The sequence below is a fragment of the Leopardus geoffroyi genome, chromosome D3 (assembly GCF_018350155.1).
Source record: "Leopardus geoffroyi isolate Oge1 chromosome D3, O.geoffroyi_Oge1_pat1.0, whole genome shotgun sequence".
NCBI lineage: Eukaryota > Metazoa > Chordata > Mammalia > Carnivora > Felidae > Leopardus > Leopardus geoffroyi.
In genome coordinates, this window is record NC_059339.1 from 13,923,482 (window position 1) to 13,939,827 (window position 16,346).

Below are 16,346 nucleotides of genomic sequence, written 5' to 3' on the forward strand. Positions count from 1 at the left end.
GAGGGGAAGTGGCTTCCCCTCATGAGGGCACAGCCTTCTCGTTAGAACCGCCTGGTAGCTTGCCATTACCGGCAGGCCCGTGACCACGGGCTAGACAGGTGCTGTCTCGCCCCCCGACTCGGGGCCTCTGCTTTGGGCAGCCGCTGCGGCGGCCAGGAGCTTATGATGCCGGCCGGGCCGCGGCACCGTGAGCCACGCAGACCTGCCCGCCTCGCCCTCGAGCCAGGCCAGACGGTTACCTGGCTGCTGCGGCAGGCCCTGCCGGTGGCTGTCTGGACAGGGCCGCCTCCGATGTGCGGCGGCAGGTTCCCTCTCGCGGGGCTGCAGCGGCCCCGGGCAGGGCAGGCGTTCGGCCTCCGACCTTCGCCGTGGGTTTCCAGCCGCAGGTTTGCACACCGGCTCAGCGCCAGGGCCCGCTTCTTCCCTAGGAAGGGCGGGAACGCTCCCAGCTCCCCGCAGCCCCCCAAGAGCTGAGCCTGTCACATCTTCCCTTCCCGTGCCCACTGGCAGGACGCTCCCTGTCCCTCGAAGACTGAGGGGACCGACGCTGCTGCTCAACATATCCCTCACCCTGACTGCTGCTCGGGGCTCTGGGGCTGAACGTGAAGCCTGGTCCCTTGCTGACTTGGTTGGATTAGAAGGCTCGGCAGCCACCACGGGCCAAGTTCATCCACTGCCGAACACTCCGCTGGCACTTGCCTCCTGATTCCGGAAAGGCCCAGAGACAAAGGCAGAGCTGACAGAAACCCGGGCTCCTCCGGCTCCCCCCTCTCCAAGGCCTTCCCAAGGTCACCGTGTGGGAGGACAGCTTGCAAAGCAGGTGTTTGCAAAAACCCTCGCCAAGGCAACTTGTATTTTTAACTCTGTCAGCCCACGGAAGTCACTGCCGATCCTGGTGCTGCGGTTCAGCCTCAGCAGGCAGGTGGGGGCAGGCTCGGGTGCATGTGTGACCTGCCTCCCCTGAGCAGAGCACAGAAAGAACTTTCCAGTCCCTCGGACAAGAAGGTGATGGAGTTGTTTTGCGCAAGTCCAGCAAGGTGGTGCTTGGCCAAATTTGGAAATGGTTGTGATCTTAGGCTATTCCCTGATCCGTGATGCACGGTCAGCGTGGCTGCCGGATGTTTCCCCCGAGCTCCTCCTATTAGATTTCCATTACGCAGCCCTTTTGTGAAGCTACCAGACTCCTGCGTTTGTGTCAAATTGCTGGATCCTCTGAACATCCAAAAGCTGAGTTCTGGTAACTTCTCCCCTTGGTGACACGGCAGCATGGGACTAGATCCGGCCTTCAACCCGACTGCCGGCAGATGGGTGAAGAACAGAAGGGGGCCCTCACCCTGCTGGGTCTCCACCCACCGCCGGCGGCCTTCAAAGCACGACCTTACTTCCTCCAAATATTTGCCTTAGCACTGATTTCTGCCTATTTCCTTTTAGTCACTGCTGGAATTCTTGATAGAAGACAGGCTGTCGAACAAGCATATCTGTTGATTGGACCACTTGCCTCTTTTAGAACCAATTTCCAAACAAACACACCGCTTGCTTCTGACGAGGCGCCCGATCCAGGGACCCAGGGACGTAGCATACTTGCTCAGGGGCGATGCAGCCACAAAGCCCCTCCTGGGCACCCTCGCCGGTCCGGCGGGTGACAGGGGGGAATGGGAGCCCCCACCTGCGTCCTCTGCTAGACTGTGGGGAATTAACCTGCCCTTTCTAGAAGCAGGTTTGCACCCACTGCTAGGAAACCCTGATCACTCCCCAAATGACTGAACGGGTACCCTGGGAGCTGGTGGGAGCCCCAGGTAAACTCTGCAGGCCACGCTCTGGTGGGAATAAGCCTTAACCCTGCCAATTTCGTGACACCCTCGGTGACTGGGAACAAATTAGCTTTCTTTTGAGCAGCATGGACTGGGCTCATGGTGAATAAATCTCTTTTTAATTAGCTGTTTAGGTAAGCCGGGGCCCAAAGCTTCAAAGACGTTAGGCTGGCCCTCAGCGGTCCGAACAGATGAAAACGTTTGATGTGTGCCCACAGTGGCCACCTCTCCCAAACTAAAACTCAGGGCACAGGGGCTGATGGGAAACGGTTTCTAACAACACTTCACATTAACGAACTGCCTTTGTAGAGAAGCACAAAATCGAAGCAAATTGGGGGAGCCCCAGGAAGTCCAGGCCGACGGTGGCCACACCAGCCATGCCGCTGCTCAAAGGCACCGTGGGGGGAGGGGAAGGGGAGGGTGCGCACCTCTGCGAGGCTGCAGGGGGTCACCGGGCCGAGATGCTTCCGGGAGAGTGCCAGATTCCAGCACACCAGGCCATGCCAGGGACTTGAGACCGTCTCCGAGGGCAGCCGGGAAAGCCAAGGACGTGAGCAAGACGGTCCCTAGGGGCAGCAGTGAGATGAGGCAGCTCACGTCCCACTCCTGCTCCAGGAAACACAGTTCAGGGTCCCACCAGGTGGCTGGTACCCTGAGGGCAGGAAGCCAGGCCTCTGCCTTCCCCGCAGACCTACCGCTTAGGAAATGTCAAAACACTTGTTGAGTAAGCGCTAGTCTAAACAGCCGAGCTCTGGAAGTGACTTCAGACCGCTCTCTACTTCCCCACGGGCGGGGCCATGTGGCCTCCCTGCCACCCACCAGGGCCCGGGAGGGAGAGAGGAGGCCGCGGCTCGCACCGCAGGCCAGCATCCCTCAGGCTCCGGGTCAGGGCCCCAGGCCGCCCAGTTATGCCCTTACTGCCTCACCTCCAAGAGGCGTCTGCTCTCACCTCCAAGGTCCTAAGCGTCACCAGAAGGATGCGCGCGCTTCCCAAACCGCCACCGCCACGGTGTGCCAGCCTCGGGACTCCTGCCCTGCACACGGTGCTCCTTCCACACAGTCCCCCTCCACCCTGCCTCACTGCTCTGTTTCAACTTTTCACTTAAATACCGACATTCAGCTCATCCTCGGCAATATACCTGCTTGCGTCTGCAGGAACAGCCCCGGAAGGATGTCAAAGAAACAGGCTGACCTGACTGCCTTCGGGAAGGGCAAGCCGGGGCCCGCCGGCACGGGAGAAGGGCCGTGTGCTGTGCCTTCCTGCGCCTTTTCAATTCTGTACCCCCACGCACAGGTGTTAGCTAAAACACGCTTAGTAACAAAGCTCCGGAAGTGCGAGAAGGCCAATAACGGCAGTTCTCGGTTCCCGGAACTTTCTTGGAAGGCTGGAAAGGGACCTCCCAGTGAGTGTGGACGGCAGGAGCCACGCAAGGGGGCCCGGGACGCCGCCAGCGATGAGCGATCACAGCAACGGCCGTGCTGGCCCCACCGAGCACCAACCGGGAGCGTTCAGCCCGTGCCGGCCTCTGCTGACCCACCGGCCATAGCCACCAACCGGATGGACAACTTTCATCTCCCCGCCCCTAGCGCAGCTCACCCCTGAGTCAGAAGGTGACCTTGGAGCTGTGGGAGCCACTCCCCGGGGACAATCCCCTCCCCTGCTGCCACCACCACTGGGGACTGCCACATGCCGGCCTGGGAGGGTGTGGACGCACTCAGCCCGACCTCGGCAGCCAGGCCCGGAGTCCAGTGCCCCGGGTACCGTCGGCGGGCTTGGGCACATCACCGCAGGTCCCCCTTATCTCCTCTGGCCTAGATGCTCAGTCACAATACCAAGGAAACCACACCGCCTGCGTCCCGGCCACCACGGCACGAGGAGCTGCCTCGTCTTACTAATTACCGCCCGGCACTCATGCAAAGGAGCAAACCTTGCACCCAAAATACACCAGAAAAGGTCTGGGAGGAAAAAAAAAAAAAACTCCCCTTTTCCAAACCAGCCTTTGAAAATCAGCTGTCCTGTTCAGCCTCGTGCCACCAGGTGGCCAGGCCACCGAGTGGACGTGGGGAACAGACAGGAGCCGTGTTCATTAACAAACCAACCGTCTTCTTTTTTATTAGACATAAAAACAGAGTAGTCCCACATACCACACCCTCGGGAAAACAGGACGGCAGAGGGGGGCTATTTACAAGAGCTGCAGCAGGACACCGGTGGCCTCGGGCCCCGAGGGCGGCTGCGGACCCCAGTGCGGCTTCCGGGGAGCGGGGATGCCTGCGGGTCAGTGGCAAAGGGCGATGGTTTCCATATTGAGGAAGCGGACGTGCATCTTGGTCTCGATGTCTATTCCCTGCCAGATCTGGAACGGACAGAGCAGCAGCACTGAGCGCGCGTCCCTGCCGCCACCGGCCCACGTCCCCGCCCTCCCCTCCACCAGGACAGGTGACAACCAGAGGGCCGGTTTCAAGGCTGTGAGCCAAGCGAGGAAAAGAAACTTCCACCTGCCTTTCTGCGGGTTAATTTGGCTCTGACGTGTGGATCCTTTCTGATGCTGTCACAGCAAGTTGTTATTAAGTGCTGAATCCAAGCTCTTCGCTCCAAGTCATTCCCGTCCCACCCACCTCACTTCAGCCTCTGTGATTTTCATGCAAGTTCCTTAACCCCAGTAAACCTCTTCATCAGCACCACGCCGGGACCACCACCTGCACTGCCCACGTTAAGTCACACGATGTCGGGGGCTCAGAGGGGATCATCCGTGGAAACATTCTGTAAACTATTAAGCGCTGTGCGTTAGTCGCACCGTTTCATTAAGCCATCCTCGCTAATTAAAAGGTCACGACAGTTTGGTGTTTATAGCCTCCCTGGGATAAGCCACCTCGGTTCTACGTAGACAAGCTCACGCCCGGGAAGGGCAAAGATGTCCACAGGCACGTACCTGGCACGGGTTCTGCCGTGACAGTCCACCCTGGCCACGGCCCCGGGGGACATCTGACCCCAACTGCCACGCTACGAGTCCCCCCACTCCCAGGACTGCGCTTGCTAGGTCTTTGGCCACTCGGCGGTGGGGGGGAGGGGGGCCCAAGAGGGCCGCAGACGGAGAAACGGCCAGACCTGGCTCGGCCTCCCCGCTTGTGAGAACTTCTAACACTCAAGCTGTCGCCTGCAGCATCTCCAGGGCCTGCCACCAGGCTGCAGTCAGAGTCCTGCCGGCACCCAAGCTGCTTTCTGGGATCCTGCACCTGTTCTTGGTGTGGTGCCGGGAGGGGGCAGAGAAAACAGACCCGGTTCCTGGGGAAGGTGGTGGGGCACCCGGGGTGCTTTCTGCTAAATGCCAGGTGGGAACAGGGTCACCGGCAAGGCCCAGGGGAGGGGAGGGGCCAGCCGGTCAGGAAGGGCCCCCACGGGGTGGGGACAGGCTCGGGGAACACTGGAGGCCTCGGGTGGGGGGCAGAGGGAGCCTTCCGGGGAAGAAGCTGGGTCTCACAGGCTCTTCGCCCTGCCCAGCCCCGGCGGATGCAAGGTGGAAGGGGCTGCCCAGCCCCCTTCCTGCAGAGCTGGCAGCTGACTGGCCAGGTTAGCAGTGCAGCCCGGGCGGAGTGCCCATCGAGCTGCCCCTGGGCTCCGTGGGGCCATGACCGCCCAAGTCCCGGCCTGGCCCCAGGCCCGGGCCCATCAGCGCCCTCAGGCGGGTCAGAGGCTGGCGCGGCAGGCTGGACTGGGACCTCTGGGTTGTGTTCCCCTGACTTCCTATCCTAATCCCAGAATGAGCCTGGCGGCCCGCTGTCGGGGCTCTCGGCACCAGGCACAGGGCAGGCGGGTTCATCTCCCTCCGCCGGGCTCCTGCCAGTCCGAGCAGTGAGGGGGTCCCAGTTCCCAACCTCGGAGCACGTTTGTGACGGCAGGGGCCTGGTGTCCACCCGTGGGGGCTGGGAGAATGGGCAGCTATGTCCAAGGCACGGGAGAAGCAAGGGGCTAAACCCCACACAGCTGATTCCACTATGTGACTCGCAGGCATAGAACATTCCAAAACCCGGTTCCAACTGTCGGCAGTGACGCTTCTGACATGGGGACCGGGGACTTGTGGGGGAGAAACGGTATCATTGCGGCCCTTTTGTACGGCTCCAGTCGCTCCGACCACGTGTGACTATTGCCCTCCCGATAAAAATAAGTACAGCCATGCGTGCCCCCTCTCCACAGAGGTGCCAGTCTCCTCCTGCCCAGTGGGCAGGAACTCCCCTCAGCCCCCACCTCTGCTCCTAGACACCCACCTTCAGGAAGTCGTCGAAGGTGATCCCCTCGTACACCTGGTCAGGCTCCTGGGGACAGAACACACGCAGAGTGAGCGGCCTCCCGGGAGACCCCCATCCCTGCCTCCCCCGGGACGCAGATGGTCGGGCCCATTCAGTCCGAGAAGCGGGGGTCCCTCCGGACTTGCTGCTTCCAGCTGGAAGCCAGTCCCTCTGAATTCCAACTTGGACTGGAAGGGAGGCTGTGGGCTGACCAGGGCCCCATCCAAGGCCCCCAGGGAGAACCTGGTGGGTGAGGGTGGAAAGGAAGGCGGTGGGCACAGAGGCACGGGCTCCCCTTCCCCCCAGCCACCCTGCTGCCATTTCCCGGTCCTGCGTCACCATGCCCGCACTGACCCTCTGAGCTCACAGACCACTGGGGCAAGGGGGGTAAAGGGCTGGCCCGTGCGGCCCACCCCTCTTGCCCAGTGAGTCACCATGATAACGCCTGCCCGCCGGGCCTCTCACCCACCTAGTCATGGCCAGTGCCAGTCTCCACCTGTGTCCTTCCTGCTCTGGGCACACATGACCTCATGAGACCAGAGGTAGGGCTCCTGCCCCTCGTACGACTATCTCGGGCTCTGGCACAGCTAAGTCTCCCCAGACCTCACCCCTGCCTGCAGCACTCTTTGTGACCAAAAGCCCGGCTGCCGTCCCGTGTCCATCAACAGAAGACTGGCTAAATAAATCGTGGTCCTCCTTGCTATTGATTACCAAGCATCCATTAAGAAGGGGTCGATCCCTACATGCAGATATGGAAAAGGCTCCAAGATGCATGGTGGAAAAAAAACAAACACGTGGAAAGAGGTCTGCAGATCCGTGCACGCATTCCAATTTCTTCCTGTATCGCTAACCAGACTGTCGCCATCTGCCCTGGGGACGTGTGGGGTCAGCAGAGGCAAAGGAGTCCGGTCAGTTCCATTGTGTGCACGTCAAAAATAAAAGACACACGTGTACGTCGGTGTGTGTTGGAAAATAAACTCCAGCAAGGATGCTTCCCTCTAGGGAGGAGTGGCTGAGGGGGAGAAGGGCACAGAGAATTCACCTCTCTTCCTATACCTCCCTGCAATTTTTTTTTAACCTTTTTAATGTCCTATTTATTTTTGAGAGAGAGAGAGCGTGAGTGGTGGCGGGCGGGGGAGGAGGGAGGCAGAGAGAGAGGGAGACACAGAATCAGACGCAGGTTCCAGGCCCTGAGCTGTCAGCACAGAGCCCGACGCGGGGCTCGAACTCACGAACCGCGAGATCATGACCTGAGCCGAAGTTGGATGCTTAACCGACTCAGCCCCCCAGGCGCCCCTGGAGTTGTTCTGATGTGTATTTAATAGCAGGCGCTCAGTGTCTGCTATTCGGGTTCTGTTCTCAGTCCCATTTTACAGATAAGGCCACTGAGGTGCACAGAGGCAAGGCCACCTGCCTGTCCAGCTGGGAGTAGCACGGCTGACTCCAAGTGTCTGATAGGATTCTTCACCCTCTGGGGTTTCTTTACACTTGTTTTTAACACAGAAAACAAATCTATATATGTCTTAATTTTGTAAATGTGACCAGTTCTCCAGTCCCCGGGCAGGTCCCTGGGGCTCCCTGCTCCTCCCGCCCAGGGGCGTAGGGAGAGGTGGGTGCCCTCTCTCTGAAGGCAACCCCCAGGTCCCCTGGGGCAGCCGAGGGGAGCTAATTATAGACCAGGCTCTGTATCCTGAGCGGGGGCGGGGGGGGGAACCCAAGCTGATACCCCAGCCAAGCAGCCCCACCCTCAAGCCACAAGACCGTCCAGAGAAAGCACTCTGGGAAGAAAGCACTGCTCCGATCAATAACCGGCTCTGGAAGTCCATTAACGCGGGGCGATGGATCGGCTGGCTTCGGTGGGCTGCACAGGCTGGAACGCTCGGCGTCCCTGGAGGCCGGATGGTATTGAACCGCGCGGCCGGCCCTCGCCCTGTGCGTGCGTGTGCATGGCTCACGTTTATCCGGCTGACGTTGACACGAGAAAACATTTTCAGAGCACACAGAGGACCCGTAAGTAGAGAGAGAGGCTCGGGACACACACCCGGGAGGCAGCCACGGGCTCTCAAATAGCCCCGCTTCTGAGGTCGTGTGCCTTTTATGCAGATGAGCAGCTGCCAGCTGCCAACAGTTTCACTGCAGCAAATTAAGGAAACTGTCACCGGTTGCCACCGGAGCGAGACGGGGAGCAATTTGGAGGAGGAGAGTGTAATTAAGTCAAATGGGAATTTGGCTCCACGGCAGGCACGGCAGGGGGATCCCTGCGCTCTCCACGGAGGTCGCGGCCCTTTCTGCCACAGTTAATCTGCTGAGTGGGGGGTGGTTTCACCAAAGCCAGACGCCTCCCCCTGGGCCCCAGAAGCAGACCGATAAAATGCAGGCCAATAAAATGACCACAGCCCCTGCCTCTGGGAGCAGGCCCCGGGCGTGCCAGGACCCTCGATGGCAGGCCGGGGGCACAGACAGCAGGTTCCGGCAGGAACACACCCCTCCACTCGGGCCGTGCTGAACCCAACGCCATAAAGGCATCTAGAGCCACAGCCGCTTTAAGCACAAGGTGTGAGGAGGTTGACGGTTCGGTGGGACCCACCGAAACCCTCAGGGAACGCAGTCATCGAGACGGTCGGGTGCCACCCTGTCCTCAAGGTCCCCCGGGGCTCAAAGCCACTGTGCCGGGCTAGCCAGGCTAGACCCGGTCCTACGAGAGTGTGTCCAGTGGGCACAGTAAAGATCACTGCCCCCAATTCCAGAAAGTTCCTTATGTCCTTGGGCCTCAGTTTCCCCACCAGTAAAATGGGACTAAAAACCTATGAAACAACGCACGTCTGCACATGCCGTGCGGTCACGCTCAGGGAGAGGAGCCTACCTGCGGGTGCCCCACATGCCTGACAGCCACCGCTCACCGGGCCCAGTGCGGCGACCGCTCGGCTCACCGTCTGTTTCTGGGCCCCTCCAGTTGATGGCTCTTCACTGGGGACCATCCCGGCCTCCTGCCAGGGACATCTGGCCACGTCTGGGGACACCCTTGGTTGTCACGACTAGGAGGGGATGACTGACGTCTAGTGGGTGAAGGCCAGGGACGCGGCTAAACACCCTACGACACACAGGACGGACCCCACCACGGACGGCTATCCCGCGTGGCACTCTGAGAAATGACCCAGCCGCTTCCTACCAGCGCAGCCCCCGACGAGCACGTGTGTGGAGGCTCCAATGCTCCCGCCTGCCTGTCCTCCTCCCCCCTCAGCCCTGCCCCAGGCCCTCGGCAGCCACACGTCCCCCTCCACGGCTACCTGCCTCTGGCCCCCGCATCACTTCTGGGGCCGGCCGGGGGCTCCCCCTCCACAGTCGCCAGCCCCGAGGCCGGCACCCCCCTCCTCTGTCCCGTTTACACGTGCCCCCCACTCCCGGCTCCACACGGGTCCCCAGACTAGGTGGCCCTGCTGACCCCTTCTCCAGACCAGAAATGCCCTCCCAGCCACTTGTCGTCAACTGCGTGTGGCACGCTGACAGCAGGGCTCCGGGGGGGGGGGGGGGAGGCCACACACTGCGGGGGCTGCCTGGCGGGGTCTCCACTCCAGGGGTCTCCCCGGGGCGGGAAAGCAGTGGGGTAAGAGCATCGAGTCGGACAGGCACCACCAGGCCTTCCAGAAACACGGACCACAAGCAGGGCAAGGTGTGGGAGTTAGCCAAGGGGCAGGGGAGGGGACCGGAGATTCTGGGGACCTGGCTCTTCCCCCCCACCCCGCCCCGCTCGGGGACCTGGCTCACCATCTGCCCCACGCACACGCTGGCCGCCTCCATCATGGCCCCGTCGGCGATGGAGCGGGCCGACTCCTTCTCGATGTGCGGGTTTCCCGACAGCAGCTCCTCTACCACCTGCCGGGCGAGTAGACACAGGGTGACCTTGGGCCTCCGTCCAGGCCACGGGGCAGGGAGGTGCCAGGAGCCCTGGCCCGCGGGCAGAGGAGCATACTTTACATTTCGATATTCCTCCAGGGTGATGCGGCCGTCGCTGTCCGAGTCATACATGTGGAACAGAACTGGGGGCGGCAGCGGGGGAGAGAGAAGGGCTTGGTCAGACGAGCCAGGAGGGGAGCCCCGGGTCCTCCTGCTCCCCCAACCTTCCTGCTCAGAAAGCTACCTCCAAATGAGCAAAAGACACCCATGATGAACCCTAAACGGCAACCGTAGGGGTCAAGGGCAAAGGCCATGGGTCCAGACCGCCTCCTTCCTGGCGGGTGACCTTGGGCAAGTGACCTAACTTCTGAGCCTCGGCTCTCCCACCTATAAAACGAGAGCAACAACAACAACAGTGTCCACTTCGAGGCGTCCCGAGGGCTCAGTGAGCCACCGAGCTGGGGGGTTAGGGACCAAAGGTCCCGGCACACTGTCAGCGCAGATGCGACACTCTCGTCGAAGTGAAGACAAATCAACATGATCCCAAAATGTCATTTCCTCGAAGACCCAAGAAGGCAGCTACCAGCGGCAGGTCGTGGACCCCGCTGCCCATGTTCCAGACCCCTGGCTGGTCTGAGCCGGTCCCTGGTGGGCCCGAAGGACACCAGCACCTCCTCGCCTCTGGTTATCCCACTTGGTGACAGTCCTCTGTTCCTTTACTGGCATCACGCAGCATCCGGCAGCCCAAAGAGGCCAGGAGCCGAAGGGGGGCAAGCCCTGCCCCAGCGGCTCACCCTCAAACTCACAAAGTCCCCGGCCCTGACCCCGCATGGATCAGACGCCCTGAGCCACGCAGCGTGTGGCAAGCGTCATTTCTTCTCATCCACACGTGACCCCGTGAGGCAAGGCTGCCCTGAGCCCGTTTCACAGACTGCACCGTCGAAGCTCAGACAAGTTAACGTGTTTGCCCACGGCTGCCCCATGAAGGGAGGGGAAACCAGGGGCCCCCACGACCTCTGACCCGGCCCTTGGAGCAGGTGGGCAGCTGGGCTGCCACCAGGCTGCCCCCGGTCCAGGATGCCGTCGGAAGGCCTCGGGCCACCCAGCCCGGGAAAGTTCCCGGCAGCCCTCCCGTCTGCATTCCAGAGCTAAATACAGCCCAGTCCCCGTGTTTACATGTTCCTGCCGATGAGGCTGAGCCTCGGGTGGGGTGGGGGCGGGATGTCAGGAGTCGTGGGAAAGTCCACACGGGGGACGGACATGTGACACATGGGACCCTGGGACCCTGTGCTGCTTGGCCAGCCCGGATCACAGCCAACCCCGCTCCAGAGCCCGGAGGCCCGGGGGGTTCCTCCAGGACATATCAGCCAGAGGCTCGTCCCATGAACTTGGCATTTGAGGCGCCTCGAGGACGAGGGAAGCCAGGGTCTCTGCCTATGTGACCTCACTGAGCCTCACAACGGGCTGTGTTCACCATCAGCACCCGTGTCCTGGTTCAAGGCCACACGTCTGCCTAGTGGAAGGGGCCCGACTGGAGCCCAGGTCCTTGCTCTGTTCCCGTCACCCACTCCACCCCCCGCCATTCCCCCAAAACACCAGCTGCTGGGGGGGTGTCCACGAGGAGGCCACCAGGGCGCGGCCTGGGAGGAGAAACACCAGTGGGGGCCTTCCTGGGTGCCGTAACCTGGGACCGGCGTCCCCCCACCCACCCCTCCATGCTCGCCCACCGCCTGCCGCAGGGGCGCGGCCCCCATGCTCACGCACATCTCAGCTTCTCCTTCCGGCACAGCTGCACCTGCTCCTCGTCCATGGTGGTGTCGATGGGCCGGAAGTAGGACATGATGGTCAGGAAGTCCTCAAAGTTGATCTCGTCGGCCAGGCCACTGGATCCCTTGCGCAGGTTCCTGTGGGAGCAGAGACGGGAAGTCAGCGACGGATTAAACGCCGGATCTTACCCTTTGAGCACCGATGCTTCAGAGAACTCGGCCCTTCTGGGCACACGCCTCGCCCACGGCGGCCGTCCTAGCCTTGGGTTCTGTTTCCCAGCAACCTGCTTATGGGGTGCGGGGCAGCGGGGGGGGGTGGGTGGAGGGGGAGGAGGTGCTGCCCTCCCCGAGCTCAGCATGAGGGGGGCAGGGGGAGACACACAGTTGCACTGCTGTTGGTGAAGGCCGGGGTGGAGGGCTGCCTGGGTGTGCTACAGTGCGCAGGGCGGGGCCCTCAAGGGTGGGGAAACCAAGGCACCAAGCAACTCAGTAACTCACCAAACTGACCCTTTCCTTCAGATCCAGGGCGGGCAACCACGGCCCGCGGGCCAAACCCTGCCTGCTGCCGATTTTTGTACGGTCCGTGAACCAAGAAGGGCTTTTATGTTTTCGCATGGTTGCAAATAGGTTTTCGGGGAGAAAAAACCCGAAACGGTAGCAGCACTTCATGACAAACTTTGGTAAAAATCACATAAAATTTGCAAGTCAACGTCTATAAATAAAGTTTTATTGGCACACAGCCACGCCCATTCATTTGCTGTCTGTGGCTGCTTTCCTGCTACCAAGGCAGAGCTGAGCAGCCCTGACAGACACCGCATGGCCCACGAAGCCTAAAATATTTACTCTGTGGCCTTTTGCAGAAAAAGTTTGCCGACTCCTGCTGTCTATCAGCTGCCTCAAACTCTAGCACAGTGGTCAGCTTGGCTGAGTAATCGCTTTACTACCAAAGTGAAAAGTCTACTCTTAATTTCAGGGTGTTTTTAGCAAGTCAAGGCGGGCTCCAGGTGGTCGCTGCTGACCTGCTTCTCAGAAGGGGCAAGAAGGGTTCGTGTTCCAGGTGAGGCTCAAGCTGGGTCAACCGCGTGGCTGGCCCGGTGCCAGGCATACAGCAGGCGCTCAGCAGACGGGCAGTTTCCCTTCTCTTCTGCAAAGATGCCCAGTTCAGACACTATTTTTCACCCTTAACTTCCCGAGGATCCCATAAGATGGAACCCTTCGAGGTGGGGAAAGACCCTGCTCACACCGCCCTCCAGACCAGCTTCTCCGTCCACAGTCCTGTTCCTGAAGGGTCTCGGGAGGCAAGGCTGACCGTGGTATTTCGTGCGAAGAAAATTCTGTCTCTGGCCCCCCCGCTCCAAAGTCGTCCTTCACCACGCCCCTCGGAACTTCTAGGACGAGGAGTGAAGAACTATGGGATATACAGGCTCTTAGCTGCAGCGTCCAGGCTGTTCTGGGGACTGGCTGGGGGAGCCCTGCCTCAGTCGTCCCCTCTTCAGAGACGTCCAGGCTGCCTGCCCACTCGCCTACCTGCCATGGCCACCCAGCTCCGCCATTCCCAGCAGGACCCTCCCCCGCTGTGCTCCAGGAGCAGCCACATGGGCTTTTGCAAAACGCAGATCAGACCCCACTGCTCCCCTGCCCGAAGCCGTCCAGAGGCCTCGGTTCTCAGGGTAACCCCAGCTCCCCCACCTGCTATCTCAGGCCCGGAAGGCGGGTATTGGTCTCACCAGCCACCCCAGCCCTGGACAACCCTTCCTGCCGCACTCCGGCCCCCACAGGCTTGTCCGGATGTCTATCTTCTGGACACTCAATATCCCCCGACCGCCTGACATCACTTCCTTCCTCCTGTGGCAGCACCGCGTCTGCACCAGCCCTCCGCCAGCTGTCCTAACTCCGGACCCTCCGAGGAAGGGGGGGGCTTGTCCCTCCTGCCTCTCACTGACCGCCCCGAAGTCCAGTCCCCGAGCCAGACAGAGGCCTCAGCTCCGCCCCGCTCCCACGCCCCATCCCCTCAGCCGACACCCGAATGCCACCCGAGAGCTGAAAAACCAGCTCCTGAGGCCGCTCCCAGTTCCCACGGGTGACGGATGAAAGCCAAGCTGCGACCTCGGGTCAGATTTAAGGCCCCCAAACATTCTCGCCCATGCCAGGAGTGCCCTCTCTCTCTCGTCCGAATACACTCCCTGCTAGAGCAGTGGGGAGGAATGAAGGACCAGCCTGCGCGTTCCCGGCCCAGGCTGGCTCCCGCAGGCCCCGGGGAGCCGCCTTTGCTGGTCCCTCCGGGGCCACCACCCTCTCCCCACCCGAGTGGACCTTGTGCTACGGGAGACACTGGCCCCTCCAGCTCCACCCCACGGAAGGCTGGGTCCCTGGTGCCCGGCCAGCTACCCAGGTGGCCAGGTCCGCACGGAGCCTTTTGGAAACAAGCGTCCCCCACAGACCCACACGCGGCAGGCACGCGGACAACGCGCACACATCCTCACCCCCCCCTTGTCGTGCCAGGCACCACTAGGCTCTGGTCACCCTCTGCCATCTTCCTATGACACCTTTCAACCCTAGACCCCAGCCCTAGACCCCCCGACCCACATCAACTCCCCCGGCACCCCCTCCCGCCACCCGTCAGCCTCACTGCCCACCGAGGCCTCCCTCCGAGACCCTTCACGCAGAACCAGGGTTACGAGTGGGTGGGGGCTCTGAATTCCAGCCCCACCTCCACCACGGACCGTGCACCTCCCCCCTCCTTCCTCCCCCCCCCCCCCCCCCGGCAACGGGACAATCCACCGTGAAGGTTCCTTCAGCGCCGGCTTGTCACCTCCAACCCCAGACTGGACTCTCACTCCGTCCTCTGGCATCCCCTCCCCGGTGGCGCAAAGCTGCCCACGGCTCTCCAGCTCCCCTCAGCAGCCCTGCCTCCAGCCTGGGGAACCGCAGGACGCCCCCTCCTGGGCCCCGGCGGCCAGAGTGTGCGCCCCCCCCCCCCCCGCCCCCGCCGCTGCTCTCAGGTTGAGGTCAAGACCCCTCTTACTGGTCAAGAGGCTGCACGATGCAGCTCTGCCCTCCGCACCCCTCTCCTCTTGCACGGCCTGTGCTCCGGCCAGACCTCCTTTCTGCCACACACACTCGCTGTACTTTGTGCCGCAGGGCCTTTGTACATGCAGTTCTGTCCTCCCAGAACACCTCCTCTCTCTGCTTTGCCTCATTAACTCTTGGTCACTGTCTCAGGCCTTGCCCTGCATCTTCCAGGGCAGCTGAGGACTCCTACCCCTACCCCATGAACAGGGAAGGCCCAGAGAGGGAGGCACAGCTGGCAGAACCAGAGCTGAGTGGCTCAGGCTCACAAACCTGAAACCTGTCCGGAAGTCACTGCCCATCTTCTGGCCACAGCATGGCTGTTCCCTTCCTCCCTCTTTCTGCCGGTTCTCTGGTTTCTCGGCCATCTCTGCAGACACTGGCTGTCAGGCATATGGTCCCGGTGTGTTTGCCCACAGGCCCTGGCAGCCTGGAGAGGGCGTCCCCGACCCGAATCTTGCTAGAGCCTCAGACAGAGCGAGCCTCCATCCAGTCATGAGAGTCTCACGACTCCGACAACGCTGGACAGTTGAGGACACGAGCTCTGCTTGGAGCCTCAGCTCTGGGACACTGGCCCAGGTGCACCGCCTCCCTGTGCCTCAGTTTCCCTGTAAGTCAGGGCAATGAGCAGAATGATACCCAACCTGGTACACATCAGATCAGTGTACCCTCAGCGATCCTGCGAGGCAGATGCTATCGTTACATCCGTTTTACAGGTAAGGAAACTGAGGTGGCCTCTGAAATCACCCTCAACGATCCCCACCTCCTGGCACTCAGCCCCGTGTGGTCCCCTCTCCTCGTGTGGGAGGCCCTGGTGACTCACTTCTCATGAGGAGGACACAGAAAAACTGATGGGAGGTCCCCGAAGCAGGGCCTGCCGGCAGCCACACGTGTGAGCTTGGAAACAGAGCCACCCCCCGCCGAGCCTTCAGATTGCTGGAGCCCCAGTGCCTTTGAACCCGAGAACTCAGACAGTTTGCCCGTGGGTCCCTCATGTACAGAAACAGTGAGGTGGTATTTGTTTTAAACTGCTAAGTACTGGGATAATTTGTTACGCAGTCATAGCTAACTAATACACAGGCCTAGAGGGACTGAGTGAGCTGCCCAAAGTCAACGAGCCAGAGTTGTCTGACCCCAAGCTGTGCTCATAACTCCTACTCAAAGCAACCCCCTCCTCTGCTCAATGGCTTAAGGAGACATTCAGAGCACACAGCACCATAAGAAGGTACAAAGGTAAAACACTCCCTCAAGGCCAAAGTCATCTGCCATTGGGCTGGTTCAGGGACAAGGGCCCACCTGTTGTCGAAGAAGGCACGGACGATTTTGGAGCGGATCGGGTTGAGCTCCAGGTCAGGAACATTGTTGAAGTTCTCTTTGCTGAGTTCCAGGAAGGAGAAGCACCAGGAAAAGAAAGAGGGGGGGGGGGGGAAATCAAATGTCAGATGGCAGGTCCACCACTTATCGGGCTGTATTTTTAATCCTGAGCCAATCCCACAAGAAGAGTCCAGAGATGAGACTGGAA

The 16,346-nt window shown here is 61.0% G+C and overlaps 1 protein-coding gene across 1 annotated transcript in view; it reads right to left on the bottom strand.

Moving 5' to 3' along the window:
* Positions 1-3,894: 3,894 nt before the first annotated feature.
* The window catches only part of TESC (tescalcin), a 51,934-nt gene continuing 39,482 nt past the window's right edge, over positions 3,895-16,346 (bottom strand). Inside the window, exons 3-8 of the mRNA XM_045457953.1 lie at positions 16,121-16,201; positions 11,754-11,893; positions 10,071-10,132; positions 9,861-9,968; positions 6,075-6,122; positions 3,895-4,165 (exon numbers count right to left, since the gene is read on the bottom strand). Of these exons, the coding sequence (XP_045313909.1) occupies positions 4,088-4,165; positions 6,075-6,122; positions 9,861-9,968; positions 10,071-10,132; positions 11,754-11,893; positions 16,121-16,201 (517 nt within the window). The 3' untranslated portion in view covers positions 3,895-4,087. The remainder of the gene's footprint in view (positions 4,166-6,074; positions 6,123-9,860; positions 9,969-10,070; positions 10,133-11,753; positions 11,894-16,120; positions 16,202-16,346) is intronic.